This window comes from Dendropsophus ebraccatus, chromosome 13 (assembly GCF_027789765.1).
Source record: "Dendropsophus ebraccatus isolate aDenEbr1 chromosome 13, aDenEbr1.pat, whole genome shotgun sequence".
NCBI lineage: Eukaryota > Metazoa > Chordata > Amphibia > Anura > Hylidae > Dendropsophus > Dendropsophus ebraccatus.
This window is the reverse complement of record NC_091466.1, coordinates 67,460,795-67,487,958: the sequence shown is the minus strand read 5'-3', so window position 1 is coordinate 67,487,958 and position 27,164 is coordinate 67,460,795. Positions and strand designations below refer to the sequence as shown.

At 41.7% G+C, this 27,164-nt stretch overlaps 1 protein-coding gene across 2 annotated transcripts; it reads left to right on the top strand.

Annotated features, from left to right (window-relative positions):
* The first annotated feature begins 530 nt into the window (after positions 1-530).
* On the top strand, positions 531-8,202 carry LOC138770786 (extracellular tyrosine-protein kinase PKDCC-like). Of its 2 annotated transcripts, XM_069950010.1 has the most exons (7): positions 531-1,047; positions 3,135-3,257; positions 3,951-4,222; positions 4,316-4,395; positions 4,475-4,576; positions 5,235-5,414; positions 7,418-8,202. In XM_069950010.1, the coding sequence occupies exons 1-7, from the start codon at positions 556-558 to the stop codon at positions 7,522-7,524; spliced, it is 1,356 nt and encodes a 451-aa protein (XP_069806111.1). In that variant the 5' UTR covers positions 531-555; the 3' UTR covers positions 7,525-8,202. The 2 variants fall into 2 exon arrangements, with proteins under 2 accessions (XP_069806111.1, XP_069806113.1); XM_069950012.1 differs by lacking the exon at positions 5,235-5,414.
* The last annotated feature ends 18,962 nt before the right edge of the window (positions 8,203-27,164 follow it).

Genomic DNA, 27,164 nt, shown 5'->3' with positions numbered 1-27,164 from the left:
AAGCTTTGACTGTCCAGGCATGATGGGAGTTGTAGTTTTGCAAAAGCTGGAGGGCCAAGGTTCTTTCCCTGTCTTAAACAGTATATTAAAAAAAAAAAAAACTTGCAACCTTTGCTACTTCATTGCATCTCTACGCTCTTAGATTCTAATAATAGTGATTGCAATAAACTCCCAATAGTGAAATTGTGTCACATGCATCAAGCTGAAAATACCGTAGGGCGGTGATAATAAAACTGGGCAAATATTTGCCTGTATTGTGTGTTTGTCAGGACCCTGGAATGTCCCCTTCTGCTTCTCAGCGTTCCCCTGCTGTTCCTACTTCTCCACTGCTATTCCTACTTCTCTCCACTAGGTGGCAGCAGAAAGCTGACTGTATCCAGGGATCAAAAGTTTGCAGAGTGAGGTCAGGTAAGGGATGAGTTTTATTAGACCCTCCTCAGTGGGTGTCCACAGGCCCATTAACCCACCCCATTAGCCAAACAGGGGCGGCATTCCTTTCCTAATGAACTCATTTACTGTAAGAGGACAGAGGTGAGAAGTTGTGAGAAGGGGACAATGAAAGGACACATCATCTTCTCAGGAGCTGCGCTCATGCTCATAGCCTTATATCTCAAGTTCTCCTTCCCCGGAGGATGCTGCACCTACAAGCCGTTCTTATATTCCCAGCATAGCCGACAGATGAGGCGAGAAATTATGGAGAGGCACAAGGATTTGGAATTTTTTTATCAAACCCTATTGGGGATTAAAGAACCCATCCCGGAGGAGACTGCGAGATCGATGGAGGGTCCTGAGTCCCTGACCTGTGAGGATCTGAGCCATATAACAGGGCTGGATTATATCGGATCAGGATTTACTAAAGTGGTGGTGAAGGGAACTTTACTGAACGGCAAATCCATCGCCCTCAAATCCGTCCATGGTGAAGGCAACGACATGAAGCAATGTGTGCAGCAATACGCCGACCACCATGGGTGCCACCGACTGGCCACGTATAAGCTGCAAAAGGAGATCGCTTTACTGCAGATCCTCCGACACCCAGGAATAATCCAGGTAAGGTGACTCAACTTTCATGCAAAACTGGATTGGACTTAGTGGCTGATCGGTGCCTAACTGGTATTGAGTGCAAGAGTAAAGTGATGTCATATCAAGGCTAGGGATGGAAAATGAGGGTCTAGACCAGATCATAATATACATTATCAAGCTATAAATCAGGGACGGGGAACCCTCAGTCCTCCAGCTGTTCCAAAACTACAACTCCCATCATGCCGATGTGAATTGTAGTTTTGCAACAGCTGGAGAGCTGAAGGTTCCCATCCCTGCGATAAATGATGGTGGACATCTGAAGTTGTGAACATCTATAAGATGTGGGTGATGGGCATCTCCCTGGCATTGAGCTCAGGAGTTAGGATATGTGCACACTATGGAATCCCGACGGAACACCCATCGCAGATTCCGCAACCCGCACCCAATCGCGGACACTGGCGGCCACGTGCATCTTGGCAGCTCCCATAGGCTTCATTCTATGGTTTGCCAGATTCCGCCCGAAGAATGAGCGGGTTCATTCTTTGGGCGGCCGGCGAAATCTGGAAAACTATAGAATGGAATCTATGGGACCCGCAGAAATGCGCGCGGCCGCCAGTGGGTGCAAGCTGCGGAATCCACGACAGGTGTTCCGTAGGGATTCTGTAGTGTGAACATACCCTAAAGTAGTGTGGGAATAAGGTCAGGAACGGAAAATGGAGTCAACACTGGATGATAATATGCACTGGTATGGTATACATTATGGGGAATGGTCCTTGGTTTGTAGGGTTAAGGAGTCTTTTATTAGATGTAGATAGGGTTGCAGTCCTACATGGACTCTCCGAATTCTATTCCCATTGCTATAGATTCTCTGGTTGGTGGGTTTAGGGGGAAACCTACTACTCCCATTATGTCCCAGCTATCAGAGCATGATGGGAGTTGTAGTTTTGCCACAGCTGGAGAGCCACAGGTTCATCAAAGTCAATGGACAACCTCATATTATACCATCACCCCCCTCCCTCCATGATGTCCATGTGGGGCCTGAAGTGACCTCGGTGATGGCAGGGACAGGGCAGGGGGCTCCTCAGGACACTTCCTTGGATAAACAGGCTGCTTTACACTTGTTAAGTATTACAGGAGTGACAAAGCCACATTGCCGCTCTCTATCACATACAGTATACAGCAAAGCATCATGGGACCTTGTAAAAAAGTTTCAAAGTTATCACTCAACGGGTAAAGAAAAAGTGAAAATCTAAAAATCTGTCAGACATTGCGCTATATAATGTGACATTTGGCGCAGTTGTTCTTGGCATAAATGGACCCCCCCCCCTTAAATTAGTGGTGGGTGTCATAGGGCGCCATTACACAGGAAGATTGTCGTGCAGAAAAACTTTATATTGTTCCAATTGAAACAATCATCGTCCTGTGTAATTGAAAGCAACAATTGAGAAATCGTTTGTGTGTCATTGATCGTTGATTTATATCGGACCCTAAAATCATCGCTATTCGTTCCCTGTAGTTCTGCATTCGTTCACTAATCGTTCAATGTAATTGCACATCGTTCCTTCTTTTGCTGGTATCAGATGGAGAAAACGATAGTAGTAACGTTCTTCCTAACGATCGCAGTAACTAACAACTGTGTAACATGGCAAACGATTTCAGGTTAACGATAAACAATCTAGTTTGCGATCGTTAATCGGTAAAAACGCTTTTTCTAATAGGACCCATAGGGGGAGATTTATCAAACATGACGTAAAGTAGAGTTGGCCCCTAGCAACCAATCAGATTCCACCTTTTATTCCTCACAGGCTCTTTGGAAAATGAAAGGTGGAATCTGATTGGTTCCTAGGGGCAACTGGGCCAGTTTCACTTTACACCATGTTTGATAAATCTCCCCCATAGAGAACATAGTAAATTAGCAAATGCCATCTTTATTTGGCCCGGGACAATGGAGGATGATGTAGATGAGACAATGACGTCATTGTACATTGTTACTAGTGCAGGGTGTGGATTCACTATTAGTGATTGCAATGTATGGGGTCACAGTATTAGGGACACTATATGCCTTTTTTTTTTACTATTTTTCAAATTGTAAATTGTAATCTGTCTCTTTGCAGCTCCATGGCCAGTGCTATGTTAATAGCGCCCCCTCTGACATCAGGGTCACAGCAATGATGGAACTTGGATCCCCCCTGGAGATGATTCAGCTCCTGCAAACCCCCTGGGAGGAAAGATTTAAAGTAAGTCAAGGCAAACAATGGCAATTGTCTCCGCTGCGGCCATGCTGGGTAGGTGATATTGAGCAAGGGACAGCTGGGGACTGCTTGCAGGCCATTGCTCTCCTGCTCAATGCAATCTCCATCCAGCTGTGCGACGGTTAATGAGTCAAGGATTCCCCCATCAAAAGGGATTAGCATAGAGGTCTGTGCAAACAGGCTGCTTAATGTCATGCAATGTCCCCTCTGCAGGACACAGGGGGGGTGGCCAAGCCGCCATTTACAATTCACAACTCCATCACTCAGAGGGGACAGCTCAGATCTGTGTTTATATAAGTGGCCAGGTCAGAGGTCATTCGGAGAGTCATTATACTGTAAGATCCTAGGGAATTTTTATGGCCCCACATTCCTGGTATAACTTATGGGAACCCCATTGTGTGATATACAAAATCTCTCGCCCTTTTACTTTTAAAGGGATACTCCACTTAGGTGTAACTAGCAAAAAGTTTTGCAACTTTTTATCTTTGGGTTTTCAGTTCTGCCCCATTCACAAAATCAGCTTGCAAAACTACAATTCCCATCATGCCTGGACAGCCTTCGGCTGTCCAGGCATGATGGGAATTGTAGTTTTGAAGAGTGTGACCCCTCTTTAACATCCTAATATCCACAGGACATGGTGCGATAGATTTATTCCCCATTCTCGTTCTTTTTCCACAGATCTGTTGGGAATTGGTGCGGTTGCTGCATTATCTGGCCAATTCCCCCATGGGCTCCGTCGCCCTTCTGGATTTCCAGCCCAGACAGTTCGTCATGGTGGACGGAAGCCTGAAAGTAACGGACATGGATGATGCCAGCAGCGAGGAGCCAACGTGCAGAGAAGACGCAGACTGTGTGCTTGCCTTCCCTGCCCGGACGTTCGCCATGACCTGTTCGGAGAGCGGGAGGTGTGCGGGCTCCAACGAGAAGAGGAACCTCTACAACGCATACAGGTACAAGGCTGGGTGTTAAAGGGCGAACACTGATCATAGAGTATTCAACCTATAATGGGATTTATCAGGTGACTCTGATCCTTGTTGTTTCAGATTCTTCTTCACTTACCTCTTACCTCACGCCGCTCCTCTCTCCCTGCGGACGCACCTGGAAGACATAATGAACATGACAGGTAGCATCCTCTCCTCCGTAGGAGTGTATTAGGACCCCACGTTTATATGTTACAGGCTCTGACGCCATTCTCATTGTAGGAGATTTACATGTCGGAATTGAGGAGACGCTCAGGGCCTTTGAGGATGTGTTACGTTTGTACAAGACAGGAATGAACCAGAGCCAAGAGCACCACTTACATGGTAGGTTATCGTAATGGCGCCAGAAATGGAGATGTTGTGTCGGGAAATATGGCGTGCCATCTGTCACATGACCCATCAATACCACTCCCCATTAATAGTGAAAATCATACATTCCATCAATAGTGAAACTACCATACTCAATTAATAATGAAAATCATATACTACCTCAATAGTGAAAATACCACACTCCATCAATACTGAAAATCATGTACTTTAATAGTGAAAATAACATATTCCATCAAAAGTAAAAAAAAAATACCATATGCTTTGAATAGTGAAAATCACATTCATCATCAATACTGAATACTACATCAATAGTGAAAATCCCACACTCCATAAATAGTGAAAATCATAGCCCTTCAATAGTGCACTTCTTCATCCCCTCTTCTGTGCCAGTCCCATACCCGTTCTCTATTGGTGCCAGTCCCATACCTGTCCTCTATTGGTGCCAGTCCCAATCACACTTATAGTAACATTTTAGACATTGGTGTTAGAATGTAGATTTGGACATATGTATTACCCTTTACTCCTGTTACTTTTGCCCAGACTATTGTGTCCATATGTGCTAGACCTGTGTGCGCCAGGCAGTAATAAGTAAGGGTTACCTTCAGTCCAGTCCATTATTCAGGAACCTAATCATGTCTGCCCTGTATCCCAGATTACACCGTGCTCAGAGGATTCCGCATGAATGACACGGATGGAGATTTTAGGTGCTGGCCGTCCTATAACCACCAGGGGTGTCTGTTATCCGTGCACAGTGCAGCGGAGGCGGCGGTGTTCTGCAATGGTCGTCCACAGTGTGGCAGCTTTGTCATTGGTCAGCAGAGGACATGGACTGGTATGTAGCTTTGGACTGATTCATCTGATGATACTGCCCTGTATGATGTACTGCCATACAGGGCAACAACAGCCATACTGTGCCTAATCATAGATTCTAACATAACATCGTACATCATATGACTAATACTGTTGAATATAGTGCCGCCACCGTCATCTACTGCAAAAAAAGTAGTAGCGCCATACAGGGTACAAGTAACCATACTGTGTATAGGATCTAATATAACATACTAGCCATACATCATATGGCTAAAATAAGTTTATACAGTGCCACCAACTTCAATTACTGCAGAAATAATAGTACTGCCATACCTAATGCCAATAGTACTTACCTAATGCCAAATAAGAGTGATCTAATAATAGTGCTGTATAATAATGCCCCTCATATAGTGAATAAATAATAGATTCATACATAAAGCCATATAATAATGGTGCTGTAGAGTGTCTAAATAATGCTGCCATAAAGTGAACAAATAATAGATTCATACTTTGTATAATGTGTAAATAATGCCACCATATAGTTAACAAATAATAGATTGATAAGGTGCAGTTACACGAAACGATAATTGGCCCGATCATACGATTAACGATGTCGGAGTAACGATTTTTTTTTCATAACGATCAGCGTTTAGACGGTACAATATATCGTACGGAAAATTCGCTTTGCGATCGTTTTGCGATCGCTTAAGCCTATCTCACACATTGGTTAAATCGGCGAACGACTGTTTACACGGAAAGATCTGTGAATTTTTGTGAACGACGATTTCAGAACATGTTGAAAGATCAAAATGAACGATTTCTCGTTCGTCGTTTGATCGTTCGCTGCGTTTACACGTACGATTATCATTTGAATTCGCACGATAATCGTTACGTGTAAACGCACCTATATATAAAGCAATCTAATAATGGTGCTGTAGAGTGTCTAAATAATGCCGCCAAACATTATCCAAATATCAGCCTTAAACACAAGGCAACCTAATAACTTTCAGTTTCTTAATAATGCCGCCATACAGTGACCAAATAAATTACAGCCATGTTTAAACACATACCCCTAAGGGCGGTGTATATGTCTGTGCATTATGTGTCCCTTTAGTGTAATAGCTCTCACTCCCCCTCCATTCCCCTATATATTACCCCTATTTCACCCTCAATTTCCCTTATACCCCTATTTCCTCCTCAATTCGTTCGTCCTTCACCTTCTGAGGTCTTGTCGCTGAATTGCTGTAAATTATCTTTTAATTGCAGCAGCATTTCCCGCCCTCCTGCCGCGTGTTAGATCCCTATCCCGGTAATTATATTTAGGGGGCACGATGGTTCTTACAGATACGTGTGTTCTGGCAGCGGCACATTCTGATTATATTACGGAGGCTTTTATGACACGCCAGCACATAATGTGCCACAGGGCTCGTGGTGTTGACTAGATCTCAGAACTCTTTGTATACACTTTTAATCTTTGGAAAAAGCGCTCGACGGAGACATTCTGAAATCCATTACATACGCCCCGTGTCCCCATGTCAGGGTTACGTGCACTGAAACTCGCTGATTGCCATCTAGGCCCGAGTCCAGGCTATTTGTGTTTGGAATACCACGGGTTAGGGACATTTGGAGCCTCTGTTCCCTTACTGAATAGCTTTAACCATTCAGGTATTTATTTTATTTAATTTATTTATTTTTAGATTTTTTTTTCAAAATTTTAGAATCAGTTAACCCTTTCATTTCATTTCAAAAAAGGGTTTGTCCACTTCTAACGATCTCCCCTAAAAATTAAGATGATCACATGATCAGATGAGACGGTCAGCAGCAAGAGTTCAGTTTCCCTACAGCTCCTCCGCAGGACAGATGAAGTATTACATTGTGCCTATTGAAATCTATGTAATGAATGAGCAAACTGAGTCCTTACAGAGAGAGAACCCCTTTGTTAATTGATAAATGTAATGAAACTGCCCCCTCCCCCAATTATTTTTATAATTTAGACACCCCCTTAACCTATGCATTTTCTTACAGGTCGCTATCTGACTACATTTACCAAGAATTTCCTCCAGCTTGTACCAGATGAGAATTACCGAATATACGTGAAACGATCAGGTCACAGCAACATTCAGGAGGGATGAGGGCCCTGCACGTCATCATCGCCATGTGGATTAGAGCCAGAGGTGTAACTTAAAGCATTGGGTGTCCCAATGCAAAATCTGCAACCTCTCCACCTACCATGCCCTATGTGGTAGAAGGGTCTTCGGGCCGCCCTCAGACACCAGGGCCCAGGTGACAATGCTGACTCGGCACCCTTTACAGCTACACCCCTGACCAGACCTGATGTCACTACTGAGATAGAAACAGAAGGCGCTCAGCTACTTATCTATAAGGATGAGAAAGACTTCGCTCAAATCACCAAACTATGGACTTTCTGTTTTGTCTCTTAAAGGTTTACAGCGTCTCTGTGACCATAAACTGAACATAACCGCTGCTTCATTATCTTATCCGTCTGTGATTGTATATATAGATGTGCAAATAAGCAATCCCAGAAACCCATTCATATACATCATTTTGTTTGTATTATAGTAGTTATATTCTTGTATATAGGAGTAGTATTATAGTAGTCATATTCTTGTATATAGGGGGCAGTATTATAGTAGTTATATTCTTGTATATAGGGGGTAGTATTATAGTAGTTATATTCTTGTATATAGGGGCAGTATTATAGTCTTGTATATAGTAGCAGCATTATAGTAGTTATGTATGCGGGAGAAATTCAAGCACTCACCGTTGTTATCTTCCAAGTCTTTATTACGTAGAGATCATAGCAGGGAGGGGATGGTGGATCAGTGAAGGTGCAGGCGCATCACCTGGGATAGCTATTTCGGGACTCCTCCCTTCCTCTAGCCACCTGGCTAGAGGAAGGGAGGAGTCCCGAAATAGCTATCCCAGGTGATGCGCCTGCACCTTCACTGATCCACCATCCCCTCCCTGCTATGATCTCTACGTAATAAAGACTTGGAAGATAACAACGGTGAGTGCTTGAATTTCTCCCGCATACTGCACTGTATTTACCTTTTCTGCTGAGCACCCCGTTGTTTCCATGCAAGACACATCTACGCTCTGCCTTGTCCAGTAGGGGTTAACGTTGTAGCAGTGCAGACTAGCTCTATCTACCTTCACATTATAGTAGTTATATTCTTGTATATAGGGAGCAGTATTATAGTAGTTATATTCTTTTATATAGGGAGCAGTATTATAGTTGTTATATTCTTGTACATGGGAGCAGTATTATAGTAGTTATATTCTTGTATATAGGAGCTGTATAATAGTAGTTATATTCTTGTATATAGGAGCAGTATTATAGTAGTTATATTCTTGTATATAGGAGGCAGTATTATAGTAGTTATATTCCTGTATATAGGAGCAGTATTATAGTAGTTATATTCTTGTATATAGGAGCAGTATTATAGTAATTATATTCTTGTATATAGGAGCAGTATTATAGTAGTTATATTCTTGTATATAGGAGCAGTATTATAGTAGTTATATTCCTGTATATAGGAGCTATATTATAGTAGATATATTCCTGTACATAGGGGCAGTATTATAGTAGTTATATTCCTGTATATAAGAGCAGTATTATAGTAGTTATAATCTTGTCCATAGGGGGCAGTATTATAGTAGTTATATTCTTGTATATAGGAGGCAGCATTATAGTAGTTATATTCTTGTATATAGGAACAGTATTATAGTAGTTATATACTTGTATATAGGAGCAGTATTATAGTAGTTATATTCTTGTACATAGAAGGCAGTGTTGTGAGGCAGAAATTTGCTCAGCGTATGTGTAACCCGCCCTCACTACTCTTGATAGCTGATACTTATTTATCATAGGTAACAATAAAGTACAGGACAAGGCATCCACACCCAATATTATCTCTTTTGCCCCTATGTTTTACCTGATAAAGCATGACTCTGTCGCATACTATCAGTTGGGACTGGAGTTGCTGTTGAACACACTTGGATGTTCTCAACTAAAGTTATTTTTTTTCCTTTTCATCTATTTATGCCTAAAATTGGATTTTATATTTATTTAAATTGTATTTTTATTGTATTTTAAAGTGAGCACGTCGTATTTTCAAATACTTTACAACTATGTATAATGGATGAATACATTTTTAGGTGCTAGGTGGAGGTTGAGTCCTGAAGTAAAATTGCACTAGTTTGATAGATAGCTCTGTTAAAATCTTTTGATGGAAAAAGGCTAAAAAGAAAAAATTCAATTAAGAGAATTGGGCATTTATTTTGGCTCACTGCGGGGGTCGCTGGTGCCGTGACATATGGCTTTGCCGTATGTTTTGGAGCAGGGTGGAAAATTAAATTAAATTTCTAAACCTGTGAGCCGACTTCCACACCTCTGCTTAATGGGAAGGTCTCAGAAATAATAATAAAAAAAATAAAACGGCGCCAAAAGCAGTCGGGATCGGGGGGAAAGACTCATAGGTTGGGATGATGCATTTTATATCGGCACGTTGCCTTATAGGTGGAAAATGTACTTTCTGTGAAAGACGGTTCTAATAATAAAAAAAAAAACTATTTATATTTGAATACATTTTTACTTTTTGTTTTATTTCTCGTCATTTTTAGTATATACACATATGGAAAATGAGCAATTTGTTTTAAAAGAGCCAAATTCTGCGCAGTTATAGAAATTTTGTACTCATTTGTTTTTTCTTTTTTTTAGTAACGTAAATTGTTAGTTTTCCCATTTTTTTTTTTTTTTTAGATAAGTCGGCGGTGAATGTTGGATTAGTTACATCTTGGATGTAAAAAATAAATGTAATTGATGTCATTTATTTCAGTAAAACCGGGTTTAATTTAAATTGGAGAATGTGTTGGAAAAACTGAAGGGAGTGGGAATATGCCAGCTGGCGCATGGCCCATTAACGTAGTGGCGGAGAAGAGCAAAGGTTCACACTGCATGCAATAGTCGGCCATTTTGTGATATTAGTCGAGGTGGCCACATTACATAATGTATAATGAGTATATACAGTGAGGTCAGCCATTTTGTAGCATAAACCAGGGTAATTTAGTCACGCCATGTCACGTCATGCCAGCTGCGTACAGTGAAATCAAATCCAATGTCAGTCAACATGCAAACAGTCATGATTCGTGTGGAGTGGACTTTCCGAACTGTTCTGGTTCTCCAAACCCGAATACTCAGAATTTGCTGGAGAAGTTGGATGCCGCCCTAGAGAGTTCTGGAAATAATGGACAAAGCCATAACCATAGGGCGGCATTCAATGTCTCCAGCTGTGGAGAGTCAAATGTCGAACGTTCAGGTTCGGAGAACATTGCCGGACCAGAAAAGTTGAGCACAAGTTTAGCAGACATAGTTATAGCAGCCATTTTACGCCATTCTCCCATTCAGGCCGTAGACAAAGGAGTCATTTGCCACCATTTTACAGCATCCTGAGATCATACAAGATTCAGGCATATTTCCATGATTTCATCATACAGGGGTCAGGCTGAATAGTGTAAAGTGCACCTATTTTTTTTTTTAAGCGTGAGTTGAGGTGATTTTACACAGTACAGGAGTCAGGATACACATGGTGGAGTCGGCCATTTTGAAAGAAGAGCCAGGCTGCATATAATGTTGTCAAGCATAGTGTAAGGTAAGCTGAAGCTGACGGCCATTTTAGTCTGTGTTCCCATCATGCATGTGTCCGGTTTCATTTAGTAATTTTACAGCTTTTTATCATCAGTCAAGAGTCAGGTTGTACACAGTGGGGGCAGACATTTTTTAACATAAGCTGAGGTGGCCATTTTATGTCATATTCACATCATACAGGAGTCAAGCTGCCTACAATAAAGTCAACCATTTTGTAAGGTAAGCTGAGGTGGCCATTTTACTTTGAGCTGTCATCATACGGAAGTCAGGCAGCATAAAGTATACCAAATAGTGGAAGCCATTTTGCGCTATGCTTCCATCATATAGGAGTCAGACCATCCACAGAGGAGTCAGCCATTGTTCGACACCATTTTACAGCATCCTAAAATAATACAAAACTCAGCCATTTTATGATGAGGACAGATGACAGCCTCTTTACAGTATTCTTGTGCTTTCTTATTATTGAAGAGGCTGTATCAGAGACTGAGCTGCAATACCAGATGCAACCCATGAACAAGAGTGGTGCTGTTCTTAAAAAATTGTATGATAAAGTTTAGGCAGCCATTTTACCTCAAACAAATAGGGGAAGATTTATTAATGTTGCTTATAGGCTGGATTGGATCAATCGCCCATAACAACCAATCAGATTGCTCCTTTCATTTTTAAAAGGGCTTCTGAGAAAAAAATACAATTGATTGGTTGGAAAGGACGACTGTCATTTTATTATTGGGTTGGGTATATTTAATTTACATAGGACTACCTATAGATTATTGCTATGTATCTCTATATCTCAATACGGCTGTTTTCCTCATAAATTTCCCGTTTTGGCACGTTTCACTCAACAAAATGTTTTTAGCCAACGTGATGAGTGACGCTATTTGGGAGATATGACTTGTCTCAAAGATGGATGTCGTTCTTGACTGATCGCGTTACCGCCACATTCCTGGTACGGTTTGTCCTGTCAAAGAATTACTTCTAGAATATTCACTTTCATAATGAAAAAAGAAACGCCTCCTCTTAAAGGTGCCACCACTCAGCTTTCCTATATTTCTGAATGGCAAAGCCTGGCTGCAGCTTTGTCGTTTCATATCTTAGAAAAGCTGTGTGATATTGGGGTCTCCTTTCGTGCTACAGCAGGGATGAGGAACCTTCGGGCCTCCGAATGTTGCAGAACTACAATTCCCAGGATGCCCAAGGTTTTAGCTTTGGCTGTCCAGGCATGATGGGAATTGTAGTTTTGAAACAGCTGGAGGCCTGAAGGTTCCCAATCCCTGTGGTACAGGGACCCTTGGACCTCCTCACACACCAGGGCCTAGGTTCTGCCCATCTTATAACTATGCCCATATTGGTGGCCATGTTGGTTAGCAGTCAGCTTGCCCAGAAGCTGATATTACTAACAGGAACTCTTAATAGAAGAATTTCTCGGTTTTTCTTTCCCTGACATCTGCTACTATGTTACCAAATAATCCGTATAATTATGGTTACATTAATCGCAGTTATTCTGTATATACAATTGAGTTGGCACCGATGGTTATTTACCAGACACTCTACGCTGGCAGGAGGGGAGGCGTCATGAACAGTTCCAGCGCAGCACTTTGGTAAAACGTCTGCCAGCCAAAATAAACGCGTGATTGGCCGCGCTCTCCGGGACAGATGCTGCTGACCGCAGAGCGCTCCGTAACCTCAGCAGAAGTTTATGAAACCTCAGCAATTCAGGCTACTCAACACAAATAAACCCTGCAGTATATTAATATCATTAATGCAAAGGCCGGGATAGAGCGCACCCCTTTATCTGTGAGTATATAGTGTCAGGAGAGTCCCAAACCCAACTATTAGAGGCCTCAGGCAAATGCCTGGAGACAGATTCCATATGATTCTGTAGATGCAATGTGAACTCAACCAAAATGTCCAGGATGTAAAAGGGGAGAGGTCCCGGATAAGCAGGCAATTGTCCACGGCACTGGGTCCTAAATACTCACCTCTCCCTATTCCAACGCTCTGCTCACTCTCCCGCAACAAGGTACTAATGCCCCGACCAGCAATTAAGGAAGGAACAGGGAGAGGTGAGTCTCTGTACAAGTCTGTATTAGTTTAGGGCAGGAATGAGGAACCTTCGGCCCTCCAACTGTTGCGAAACTACAATCCCTATCATGCCTGGACAGCCAAAGCTTTAGCTTTGGCTGTCCAGGCATGATGGGAATTGTAGTTTTTCAACAGCCTGAGTGCCAAAGGTTCCTCATCGCTAGTTTACGGTGCCTCATCTGTATTTATATAGGGGGTCTGATCTGTAGTCTGTATTTATATAGGGGTCTGTTGTGAATCGATTTAAAAAAAAAAAAAACATGAAAAAACGGATGCATTTGTGTGCATCTGTTTTGACACGTTTTTCTGTTGATTTCAATTTTTAAAAAAAGGATCAAAACGGATCCTTTTTTTTATTTAACGGACACAAAAACGTAATCGACCTCATTTTTGTATCCGTAATAAAAAAACGGATACGTTTTTATCAGGGTTTTTTTTTCAATGGAAGTCAATGAGAAAACGTGTCAAAACAGATGCACACAAATGCATCCATTTTTTCATCCGTTTTTTTGTGTGAATCCAGCCTAAGGGGGGCTGCTCTGTGTGGTTTGAGATCTTTGTTTAGAGCGTCTAGTTTAGGGTCTATGTATGTTTAGGTATTTTGGTCTGAAGAATGCATTAACATAGGGGACTGGGGTCTGTATTTATTTAGGGGTTCTGGGTCTCTCTTTAGGGGGTCAGTTTGGTGTATAGGGATTTTGGTCTGGAGTCTGCATTGGTTTAGGGGTCTGTATTTATTTAGGGAAACTGGGTCTCTTAGGGTCCTATTACACTGAGCGATTTTTAACGATTAACAACTAACAATAAACGATAAACGATCGCAAGCGAGATTGTTTATGGTGAACCTGAAATTGTTCACCATATTACACAGGACGATAATCGTTAGTTATGATCGTTACTATAATCGTTTATTCCTTCTGATCCCAGCAAAACAATGAACAATGTGCAATTACACTGAACGATTAGTGAAAAAATGCGGAACTTGAGTGAACGAATGTGGAATTACAGCGAACGATTAACGATAACTTTAAGTTCAGATCTAAATCAACGATCAATTACATCAACAAGGATTTTTTGATCATTTCCTGCAATTACACAGAACGATTATCGTTTAAATTCGAACGATATAACGATTTTTTCACACGATAATCGTCCTGTGTAATAGGGCCCTTAAGGAGGTCTGGTTTGGTGCATAGGGATTTTGGTCTGGGGTCTGTATTTATTTAGAGGTCCAGACACTGGTCTATAGATCTTTAGGAGGTCTGATCAGTGTCTGTATTTGTTTAGGGGAACTACTCCAGGCTCTGTACTTGTGTCTGTAGTGTAGCGTCTATATTACTTTAGGGGTCTGGTCTGGGGTTGGTATTTATTTAGGATATCTGGGTCTCTTTTAAGGTGGGCCTTGCCTGGTGTTTTCTTTGTTTAGGTATTTGGGTTTTTTATTGGTTTACGGGTCTTTTCATATACATTACTTGTGTTTCAAATGCTTTAGTTTGGGGATATGTCGTACATATGGCAGTATGAATTCCCATAGATTTCTATGGTTGCCACAAAAAAAAACTTTGTACAATGCAACACTTACGTTGTTCACGTTCATTCACATTTTGGAGGATAAGGTATTTTTTTTAATGGAAGGAACCACATTATGCCCATCGCTATAATATAGAATCTATACATCAGTCCAGCAATCCGATGTGGAGAAAACTATCACATTCAAATGGGCCATGGCCGTTCGCAGCTGTTGAATGGATTACTGCGGTGATGGAACCTGATAAGGCAGATAAGCACATGATGTGTTGTTATGTTATCTCTTAGCTGAATGGTGCATTGTGCCCTCCAGTCCACCTTGCCCAGCAGGTATGGGACCAGAATAATAGCCCACCCCTCCCCCATTATCTTCCCAATTAAATAAAACCTAATGTATATTCACAGAATTCATTTAGACGCTTCTAAATTCTTGTGCTAAGTAGTTAAAGTAATTAATTGCATCAATAGAGCCCTGAGTACTTTGTCATGTAAGGTAATGACTATGCAAAGGATATGGTGGGACCTCGGGGTAATGGAGAATCCTGATAGACCGGTGAGAGAAGACAATGGGCCGTGAATAAAGTCATTACGGTAAGTAACTCAGGACTGGGGGAGTAATTTACAATGTTTTTCTTCATTACACAAAAATGTGTAAAATTTGCTGCCCTGGATGCGTACCATGCAATGCTATAGGTGTCTATGGGTATCCCAATAGTGATCTTTGGCTATGGAGGGAGAGCGATAGGCCGCACCTCCTAGATGTTCCCTGGAAGCTCATTACATCCAGCAAATCCAATTAAATAGATGTGATCATAATTCTTTACAATCTATGGCCACCCTGAGGAGCATAGTTACTTCTATGACCCACTTGTTTGCAGAAGGTCACATCTGTCCATCTAGGACACTCCCTAAAGGACAACTTCGGTTTGTAGTAGAGTTGATTTTTCACCTTAGCTGTGTATTCTGTAAGTCTGTGTTTGCATAGGTGAGAGCCTATGTTTGCCGATGGCTTACAATGTTCTCTCTTCGTATATACGAAGATGATCCCTCTGGCAAACAAGTCAGATACAAAGTCCCTAAAACTTAATAACAACACAGGACCCCATCATAGATTACACAAAGCCCCACTATAGATGACACCAAGGCCTATCATAGAATACACCAGGACCTATCATAGATGACACCTGGGCCTATCATAGATGACATCAAGGTCTATCATAGATTACACAAAGCCCCACCATAGATGACACCAAGGCCTATCATAGAATACACCAGGGCCTATCATAGATTACATCAAGGCCTATCATAGATTACACAAAGCCCCACCATAGATGACACCAAGGCCTATCATAGAATACACCAGGGCCTATCATAGATGACACCAAGGCCTATCATAGATTACACAAAGCCCCACCATAGATGACACCAAGGCCTATCATAGAATACACCAGGATCTATCGTAGAATACACCAGGGCCTATCATAGAAGACTCCAGGGCCTATCATAGATTACACAAAGCCCCACCATAGATGACACCAAGGCCTATCATAGAAGACACCAAGGCCTATCATAGATGACACATGGGCCTATCATAGAATACACCAGGATCTATCATAGAATACACCAGGGCCTATCATAGATGACATCAAGGCCTATCATAGAAGACTCCAGGGCCTATCATAGATTACACAAAGCCCCACCATAGATGACACCAAGGCCTATCATAGAATACACCAGGACCTATCATAGAAGACTCCAGGGCCTATCATAGAAGACACCAGGGCCTATCATACAAGACTCCAGGGCCTATTATAGAAGACACCAGGGCCTATCATAGAATACACCAGGGCCTATCATAGAAGACTCCAGGGCCTATTATAGAAGACTCCAGGGCCTATTATAGATTACTCCAGGGCCTATCATAGAAGACACCAGGGGCTATCATAGAAGACACCAGGGCCTATCATAGATGACACTAGGGCCTATCATAGAAGACACCAGGACCTATCAGAGAAGACACCAGGACCCATCACAGAAGACACCAGGGCCTATCATAGAAGACACCAGAGCCTATCATAGATGACACCAGGATCTATCATAGATGACACCAGGCCCTATCATAGATGACAACAGGCCCTATCATACATGACACCAGGATCTATCATAGATGACACCAGGCCCTATCATAGATGACAACAGGCCCTATCATACATGACACCAGGCCCTATCATAGAAGACACCAGGACCTATCAGAGAAGACACCAGAGCCTACCATAGATGACACCAGGATCTATCATAGATGACACCAGGCCCTATCATACATGACACCAGGCCCTATCATAGATGACACCAGGCCCTATCATAGATGACACCAGGCCCTATCATACATGACACCAGGTCCTATCATACATGACACGAGGCCCTATCATAGATGACACGAGGCCCTATCATAGATGACACCAGGCCCTATCATAGATGACACCAGGCCCTATCATACATGACACCAGGTCCTATCATAGATGACACAAGGCCCTATCATAGATGACACCAGGTCCTATCATACATGACACCAGGCCCTATCATACATGACACCAGGTCCTATCATAGATGACACCAGGTCCTATCATACATGACACCAGGCCCTATCATACATGACACCAGGCCCTATCATAGATGACACCAGAGCCTATCATAGATGACACCAGGCCCTATCATAGATGACACCAGGCCCTATCATAGATGACACCAGGCCCTATCATAGATGACACCAGGCCCTTTCATAGATGACACAAGGATGTAAATCCTCCTTATAGACAGAGGTGGTTCTGCCACATTTCAGAAGTAGTCTAGACGCCATCCATCTTTAAAGAACTTTACAGACAATACTATATAAAAACAAACTCAGCATCTGTCCTATAGATAGTCACAAAGACTAAAGCCTTTATTAGAAGAATTTAATGGGACATCTTTACCTGTTCACCATCTTGTGTACATGGGACTCCATGAGGAGGTGGTCCTCGTCTTCCAAAATATACCCCATTGAGGACACAAGAAGCAATAAGTGTACAGTAAGCCAATATGTACATTACATTATAGACTTGGATAACAATAATCGTGGCATTGAATATTATTTTTTGGGGGATTCTACTGATTTTGTCTGGTTCTATCGGCAATGGACTTGGTCTGGTTGAACTACTCCTTTACTAGTCATCTATTTCCACTTGTCTAGAAGACGCTTATCTCTAAAGACTATATAAGCTACATCAGTCAAGCTAAATGTGCTTTTAGCAGCTATATGGCCACCACAAGACCCCAACATTTAATTTGCTCATCTCTACATGTTCGCCCTTTTCTATGTTCCCCTTCCCTTATCTTCCTACCACCTAGAAACCCCCTATTGCAAAGGCTGAAATGCTCCCTTAGACCTATATGGTGAACTCACTGCAATACTGAGTTCAGTGCTAGCTGTAAAGACATACCCTGTGCAGTGAGCTCCCCCTTCTGGTAGCCACTGGAAGACAAATTTTTATTATGTTACATGTTTTTTTATACAGTGTACGTAAAAAGGTGGCAAAATTTGTGCATTTAGGGGTATTGTTTGCATTGGAGAATCCTGCAGCCCTAGGGACCTCCTTCGCACCCTCTCCATCCATTTCCAATCATATTTTTCTGTCATCTCTCAGTTATTAATTTTCCAGCTGCACATAAACCCCAGCCAATCTGATAAGGAATCCATGTATAATCTCAATGAGATGACTGTAGCTTTGGGCATAGTATGTCCCAACCCGACTCATTACATACATTCTAATTGCATTTACCTGAAAGAACGTACGTATGTCTCATTAATTTCCAGCTATAGCCACCTCTAGTCTCCGTCAACAATGGCATAATTAGATCAATTACATGTAATAAGATAAAGCAGCGTGCAGTCATTTCACTAGAGGTGGTTGAGGAAGCTTCCATAACCTTGGAATTATAGTAGAGTTCATCCTGAGCCTCCTGGTTCATGAATAAAATTCCAGAATGATGTTAAACACTGTCAGGGTTAGATTATAGGCATATTAATGGCGGCCGTCAGTGGTTGTCACCCACCCCTAAGCATATAAATAGGCTGCATTTGTAATTATGGATGTAAATGTGCTGTATTATTTTCCCAGGGAGCATTGCATTGCCTTTATGCCAGCTGGTGGTCTCCATAAGGAGAAAGAATCTCCCCTTAAAGTTGAATATATAAAGGATTGCCTGGATGGCAGATTGATGTCCATCCAACCCTCGACCATAGTCTCTCCTTACCTTACTGACCCGTCATGAACTTTGACCTTAATCGCCTTGCGGCCCCAAAAACTCCAGGTGTTCCTTTTCTTATAGCAGACGACAAATCTCACCCCAGTCATTCCCATGAAGTAAATGTAATCTGTTGCGACATATACACTTGACTACGCGTATTATATTATGGACAGGAGACTAGGATCATATAACAGTATATAGAGTGCCCCCTGGTGGTGAATAAAGCCAGAAAAAATATTGGACATATATAGAAGGAACAAAGAAGCATTTTACTAATATATATATATATATATATATATATATATATATATATATATATATAAAAGCAAATCCCTTATACCGTCTATAGTAGTCACTGCAGTAGGTTGGCTTTAGGTATCTCACCAGCCATCGATCAGGTATAAGATGAAAGCAATACCAGGCGACATTCCGGGAACATTCATCCATCTGTTTGGGGGTTAAAAAGTGAATTGTAGATATTTTCTTCAGATTCCATTATAGACAGTGAAGCAGAGCGGCAGCGATGGTGACTGATGCTTCACAGAGCTAACGTTATCTGATAGAGACCAATGAATCACATCAAAGAGCGGCTGAGCTGGACAAAGCGGCTCATACTGTACAGGAATGGGACATGATGGGGTATGGTGGGAACTGACCAGCTTCAGACAGAAGAGCATTAGACCACTTTGAACCCAGCCTATAGGTGTTTTTTTTTTTTTTTTTTTTTAAATAAACACTGCCACCTAGAGGCTAATATTTTTAGAAACATTACAGCTGTCTATAAACTTAAAAAAAAATTCGGCCTGATCCAAATATACATTGGACAGGTTTAATATTTTTTTTTTAGAAATAAGCAACGTCAGGCCAAGTCAAACAGACACATAAAGCTGGCAGAGGTGGGAGTCACATTACGAACAGGTTCCCTTCTTGGTGCAATTGATGGCCACAGTATAAGTCACCAAAAATGATTACTACTTTATTAATCTTATATTCCTATTGCCAAGTCAGGGTAATGCCGGCTATAGAGGTTTGTACCATGTAAATCTATAGCTCCCAGCCGGACCAGAGCATTGTTAAGGATATGATGGGAGTTGTAATGATAGAAACTTCTGTCGCTAGGCTCTTTGTCCTTCTTTGTCATCTGACCAACATGACTTCTTCCAGCTACAGCTCATCTCTGCACACGGTGCCATCCAGACAGCTTAAGGTCCTCACTTTTTTAGCACTTCTTCCGTCTCTATAAGACAATCTTCTCATACTGCCACACACTGCAAGTCTGAATATGACATTGCCACACACTATACCTTCTGAATATAATACTGCCACACACTGTGCCCCTAAATATAATACTGCCACACACTGTGCCCCTGAATATAATACTGCCACAAGCTGGGTTCACACACAGTATATTTCAGGCTGTATTTGTGAGGCTGTATAGCAACCAAAACCAGGAGTGGATTGAAAACACAGAAAGGCTATGTTCACACAATGTTGTAATCAAGTGGATGGCCGCCATTTAATGGCAAATATTTTCTGTTATCTTAATACAATGGCTTCTGTATTGAAATAATGGCCGTTATTTACCGTTATATGACGGCCATCCACGCAATTTCACCATTGTGTGGACAGAGCCTTTCTGTGTTTTCAATCCACTCCTGGTTTTGGTTGCTATGAGGACCTGACATGAGGACCAAATACAGCCTGAAATATACTGTGTGTGAACCCAGCCACATACTGTACTCTCTAAATATATTTCTGTCACAAACTATAACTCCTGAATATAATACTGTCACATATTGTACCATCTGAATATAATACTGCCAAATATTGTACCGTCTGAATATAATACTGCCACATACTGTACCCTCTATATATATTACCATCACACACTATAACTCCCGAATATAATACTGCCAAATATTGTACCATCCGAATATAATACTGCCACATACTGTACCCTCTGAATATAATAACTCCACGCATTATAAGTCCTGAATATAATATTGCCAAACACTGTGCATCTGAGTGTAATACTGCCACATACTAGACCCTCGGAATATAATACTGCCACACACTAGGGGTAGAAAGTGGGTAAAATATAGACTGGTGTAAACTGCCCATAACAACCAATCACAGCTCAGCTTTCAGCTATGGTAAAATGAGAGAGGAGCTGTGATTGGTTGCTATGGTCAGTTTACACCAGGGTATATTTTACACCCTTTGATAAGTCTGGGCCTAGAACTCCTGAATATTGTACTGCCACACACTATGCCCCTGCATAATATTCTGTCACACACTGCCCCTAAATATTTTATTGTCACATATTGTACCCTTTGAATATAATATGGCCACACAGTGTAACTCCTAAATATAATACTGTCATACACCGTACCCCTAAATACAATACTGCAACACACTGTGCCACTGCATATAATGCTGGCACACACTATATTCCTTTATATCTTACAGACAAACTATGATCCTAAATATAATAGTGCCACACACTATATCCCTTAATATATTACTGCCACACACTATATCCCTTAATATATTACTGTCACAAACTAAGATCCTAAATATATTAGTGCCACACACTATATCCCTTAATATATTACTGCCGCACACTATCATTCCAAATATAATAGTGTCACACACTATATCCCTTAATATATTACTGCCGCACACTATGATCCCAAATATAACAGTGCCACACACTATACCTACCCCTTAATATATTACTGCCACACACTATGATTCCAAATATAATAGTGCAACACACTATACCCCTGAATATAATACTGCAATACACCATGATTCCATCCTGAATATAATACTGCCAAATACTGTACCCTCTGAAAAAAATACTGCTGTACACTGTGCCTCTTAAATATAACCCTATAGAACACTGCATCTTCCAAATATAATACTGTCTGGTGTGTGCCTTCTGAATATAATGCTGCCAGACACTGTGCCCCCTGACTATGACTCATGTCATGCGCCATACCCTCTGCATATAATGCCGCCACATACTGTGTCCCCAGAATAAAACTACATAATACATCTGTATAGAAACCCTACCAGGGTTTTAGGGATTATTCCTTAGACGGTGTATGGCAAATATTATTCAGAATTACTAAGAGATCGGAAAGCATTATGTGTATGTACTACATCAGAGTTTATTCATAGACTGTATTGAGGTATCACTCATGCATCGTATGACGGTATTATTTTATTATTATTTTATGAGAAAAACTATATAGAAAGGGGGTGATGTGTGTATATATATATATATATATATATATATATATATATATATATATATATAGTGTGATGAAGCTAAAGACACAATAGAGATGCCATATATGAGCTGTAGGTCATATTGTGCATATTGGGGGCACATGGTGGCACACTCATTGCCCTGCCCAGCTGTACATATGGCTCTGGTGTAGGAGACCCCCACTATGATATAAAGAGGGGTCTCCACATTGTCACTCCCTGACCAAGCCTCACAGGCAAATATTGACAAGACTAACCCTTGTATTTGCTGCCAGCAGCGTCCACGACAGATGTGGCGACCTTCTGGTGACTGTACGGTATATATCCACTAGAGATTTCCCCTTAAACATAACAAAAAGTGTACGGAATGGCCTCCAGGGCACCAACACTTTACAGTCGAGCAGTTTTTCCAGTGAAATATAAAAATTTGGAAAATTTATGGTAGAAAGAAACAAACTGTAATGGGTGCAGTAACAATTCTGGTCTATAGGTGGCAGTGCACTCCTGCAGACAAGGCTGCATAGGACAAGGGGCAGCGGCATGATGTGTGCTAGACTGGTCTCCGCCATGGGTGGCTGAGCCTAAAAATGCTGGGAATATTTACTCCTCACTTTAGGCCCTTGTAATATAAAGGAGTTTAATAAATGTGCAGACTCCTCGGCCGTCTCTGCCTCTTCTCACCAACACGTCCATGATTTCCCAAGAAGGTGTGATGTCACCTCGGCTCAGGGGGCAGGTGGTGATTCATCCCGGCTACACCCAACGTTCCTGGCAGATCGCAGCCAGGAACATTAGTGCAGAATATTTAATGGAGATGAATTAACCCCGGGTGACAGCGATGATCTCATGGAGTCAGAAGCCTTTATATACCGTTCTGTCTGAGGATGGAGAATATGACTGCGGTCCACGGCGGGCCGCACGGATCCATGTCCCCATCAAAGGAGTCACACTGATTTATAAAATTACTCCAGTGCTAGAAATGTGTAAAAATACAAGGTGGAATTATATGGGCACTGTATGGCGGTATTATTTGTATACTGTATGGCAGTATTATTTAGACATTGTATGGCGGTATTATATATATACTGTATTGCAGTATTATTTAGGCATTGAATGGCGGTATTATATGTATACTATATTGCAGTTTTATTTAGGCATTGTATGGCGGTATTATTTGTATACTGTATTGCAGTATTATTTAGGCATTGTATGGCGGTATTATTTGTATACTGTACTGACGTATTATTTAGATGATCTGTGCAGTATTATTTGAATGCTGTATTAGAGTATTATGTATAGGCATTATATGCAAGTATTTTTTATAAACTGTATTGCAGTATTATCTAAGTATTGTATGTCAATATTATTTTATGCTGTATTAAGGTATTTATAAGGCACTGAATGGGGGTGTTAGTTGTATACTGTATTATTTAGACATTGTATGGGGGTGTTAGTTGTATACTGTATGCGATATTATTTAGACATTGTATGGTGGTGTTAGTTGTATACTGTATTATTTAGACTTTGTATAGCAGTGTTAGTTGTATACTGTATTATTTAGACATTGTATGGCGGTGTTAGTTGTATACTGTATTGCAATATTATTTGGACATTGTATGGCAGTGTTAGTTGTATACTGTATCACAGTATTTAGACATTGTATAGCAGTGTTAGTTGTATACTGTATTATTTAGACCTTGTATGGCGGTGTTGGTTTTATACTCTATTGCGGTATTATTTAGACATTGTATGGCAGTGTTAGTTGTATTCTGTATTGCGATATTATTTAGACATTGTATGGCAGTGTTAGTTGTATACTGTATTATTTAGACATTGTATGACAGTGTTAGTTGTATACTGTATTGCGGTATTATTTCTAGTCACTACAGCAGCATTATTCATACGAAGAGGGAAGGCTGAGGTATGGGGAACTGCTTACTTGGGGTCTCCTTGAGGAAGCAGACACCTCATGGAAGGGCTTTCATGGTACATATCTAACATGTGCCACCAGCAGCCCCACAATGTACGTCCAGCCCCCCATAAGTAATGCCACCACCTGTACCACCCACATCCCCCCAGCACGTGCCTGCAGCCACAGCTCCACCTGTTTCATGTGTCATACAGATGTTCATTGCAGCAGGTCGCGGTCTGTGGTTGATGTAATGAATTGCTAGGTGTGGAGAGAGCGGTGGATGCGTGCCGCAGCCTGTGACCATCACAGATAATATAACCTGCAGCATATGTTCCTCAGAGCTGAACTTCTCCCTATTGAAGTCAATAAAAAATGCAACATCTGAAACATGATATAAAACCGCTTGTACAGTAAAGCAGCAGTATAGCCACAGTGTTTGAACCTGGCCTAAGCTTTGTATACAGTATCAGTGACATACCTACCATAGAGGTGGCCCACAGGACTGGTATAGGCCGAGTACTTAAAGGGATTGTCCCACCAACAACACAAGATCCCAGTAGGTCATACCTGCACATTACTTATGGGACTACGGGAGATACCCCTGTAACTAATGTGCAGCTACAGTGAATGCTGCCCAACATGTCTGCAACCATAAGGGGTTAATGCCGCCTGCTCATCGGACTGAGACATCAAAGCTCAGACACTAATGTTCTGTAATTGTTTAACTAGCGGCTGTAAGGGAAAACGTATTACCGATCACCCAACAATTAGCTGCAATGGCTTCTGGCCACAGTGGGTAGTCACCGCAACCTGCCCCAAGGCTGGCGGCACCCAGAAATGTATCGGCCAGGTAAATCTGAGACTTCTGAGCCTGGGTGAACTAAAAAAATCAGAACAGGGTTTTTTTTTTTTTTACAAGGTACAGAACCCCCTTAGGAATATTTACAAATGAACTAAAACAAAATTAAAGGAATGCTCCATGAAAAGTCAATACACTTGTTAGGGTAACGCACAGCCTCATAGGCTTCATGCACAGGGATTTGCACAATAAATAAGGTCTTAAAGGGGAACTCCGGTGAACTTTTTTCTTTCAAATTTTGTACTTCTATCTAAAAATCTCCAGTCTTCAAGTGCTTATCAGCTGCTGTATGCCCTGCAGGAAGTGGTGTATTTTTTCCAGTCTGACACAGTGTTCTCTGCTGCCACCTCTGTCCATGTCAGGAACTGTCCAGAGCAGCAGCAAATCCCCATAGAAAACCTCTCCTGCTCCAGACAGTTCCAGACAGCGGCTGTAGCGGAGTTCGCCTCGGTCACTGAATGGCTGAGCTGACTTGAGACGTCACGTCTCATGCGGCAGCTCACGCCAGGAAACGGCAGCGGGACGGGTGTATCAGGCGGCGTGTTCCGGGACCCGGTGCTGGAACCGGGGAGGTAAGTGACCTCCGCCGTCCATAATCACGCCCTCTCCGGCCATAGCTTAAAAATACCCCTTTAATTGCAAACCACACCTGAACTGGAGACAAGAGAGGGGGAAAAGTGGCCATGTTTTTGTAGCGCTGGATAACCCCTTTAACACAGTGTTTCTTAACCTGTGGCTCCCCATCTGTTGCGAAACTATAACTCCAATTATGCTCTGATAGCTGCTGGGAGTTGTAGTTTAGCAATAGCTGGAGAGCCACAGGTTGAGCAGCCAGGGCATGATGGGAGTTGTAGTTCTGCCACAGTTGAAGAACCACATGTTTGGGTTGAAAGGGCATGATGGGAGTTGTAGTTGGTGGGTCACAGGTTGGGGAACACTGAGCTATAACAACATACAAAAATATATCTGACTCTAGAGAGGGCTGAATAAATATCCATCAAAACCAATGGGATCTGCTGAGACATGAAGACGTACCAGAGGGCTATACAGATTATTGGTGTACACAAGCAGATGGCAAGGAGAAATAGGGTGCGTTCAGATTTTTGAAGCCAAAGCCAGGAATGGATCTGAAAAGAGTAGAAATCTCAGTCTTTCCTTTACGACCTGTTCTATGTCTATGGTCTGTTTCTGGCTTTGGCTTAAAAAATCTGTCAGATAAATCTGTCTGTGTAAACGCACCCTTAGAGGAATTCATCATCCAGCTGGAGCTCCAGTCTCTGAGCAGCTTCACCATCTATATACAAAAATATCAGATATTCAGCCATTTATTTGATTGGGAATATTCTTAGTCTCCTCCAGAGGTGTCTGTCACCTAAACGGCGCAGTCTTTCAATCATAGCGCTGCAGCAAAAGTCTTCCTCCTGTCCTGGACTCCATCTCTTACCTGCTCTATAGTAGCAAACCCTCAGATGTGTGCAGGACTTGATCCCAGAAGGATTTCAGCTTCATAATTAAAGGGGTTGTCCAGTGAAAATCTTTTTCTTTCAAATCAACTGGTGCCAGAAAGTTATATAGATTTTTAATTTACTTCTATTAAAAAATCTCGTCTTCCCATACTTATTAGCTGCTGTATGTCCTGCAGGAAATGTTTTTTTTTTTCAGTCTGACACAGTGCTCTCTGCTGACACCTCTGGCTGAGACAGGAATTGTCCAGAGCGGGAGAGGTTTTCTATGGGGATTCATAGAAAACCGAGGCAAGAGTTCCTGTCTCGGCCAGAGATGTCAGCAGAGAGCACTGTGTCAGACTGAAAATAAAACAACATTTCCTACATGACATACAGCAGCTAATAAGTATAGGAAGACTTGAGATTTTTTAACAGAAGTAAATTACAAATCTATATAACTGGACAACCCCTTTAAAACAAGCAGAGATCTTCATAGTAGTATATGTAGATGATATAATGCCAAATCCTGAGACCCTGAGCCATAACATCAGCTTATAGTAATCTGGAGGTCTCTGGGGCGGTGGGGTGCAGGAACACGGAGTTGTTTAAGTCAATTTAGTATGGAAAAGAATTCATTTTCTTCCACTGTATTTCTTTATGTATGTTCATTGTATGACTTACACTACAGCAATAATATACAGTGGTAACTGTGCAAA

Bases quoted from the DNA above. Each gene is read 5' to 3' on its own strand.
- LOC138770786 (XM_069950010.1), top strand. From the start codon at position 556: ATGAAAGGACACATCATCTTCTCAGGAGCTGCGCTCATGCTCATAGCC. The intron at 1,048-3,134 runs GTAAGGTGACTC...GTCTCTTTGCAG, and splicing joins GACACCCAGGAATAATCCAG to CTCCATGGCCAGTGCTATGT. The intron at 4,577-5,234 runs GTAGGTTATCGT...CCTGTATCCCAG, and splicing joins CCAAGAGCACCACTTACATG to ATTACACCGTGCTCAGAGGA.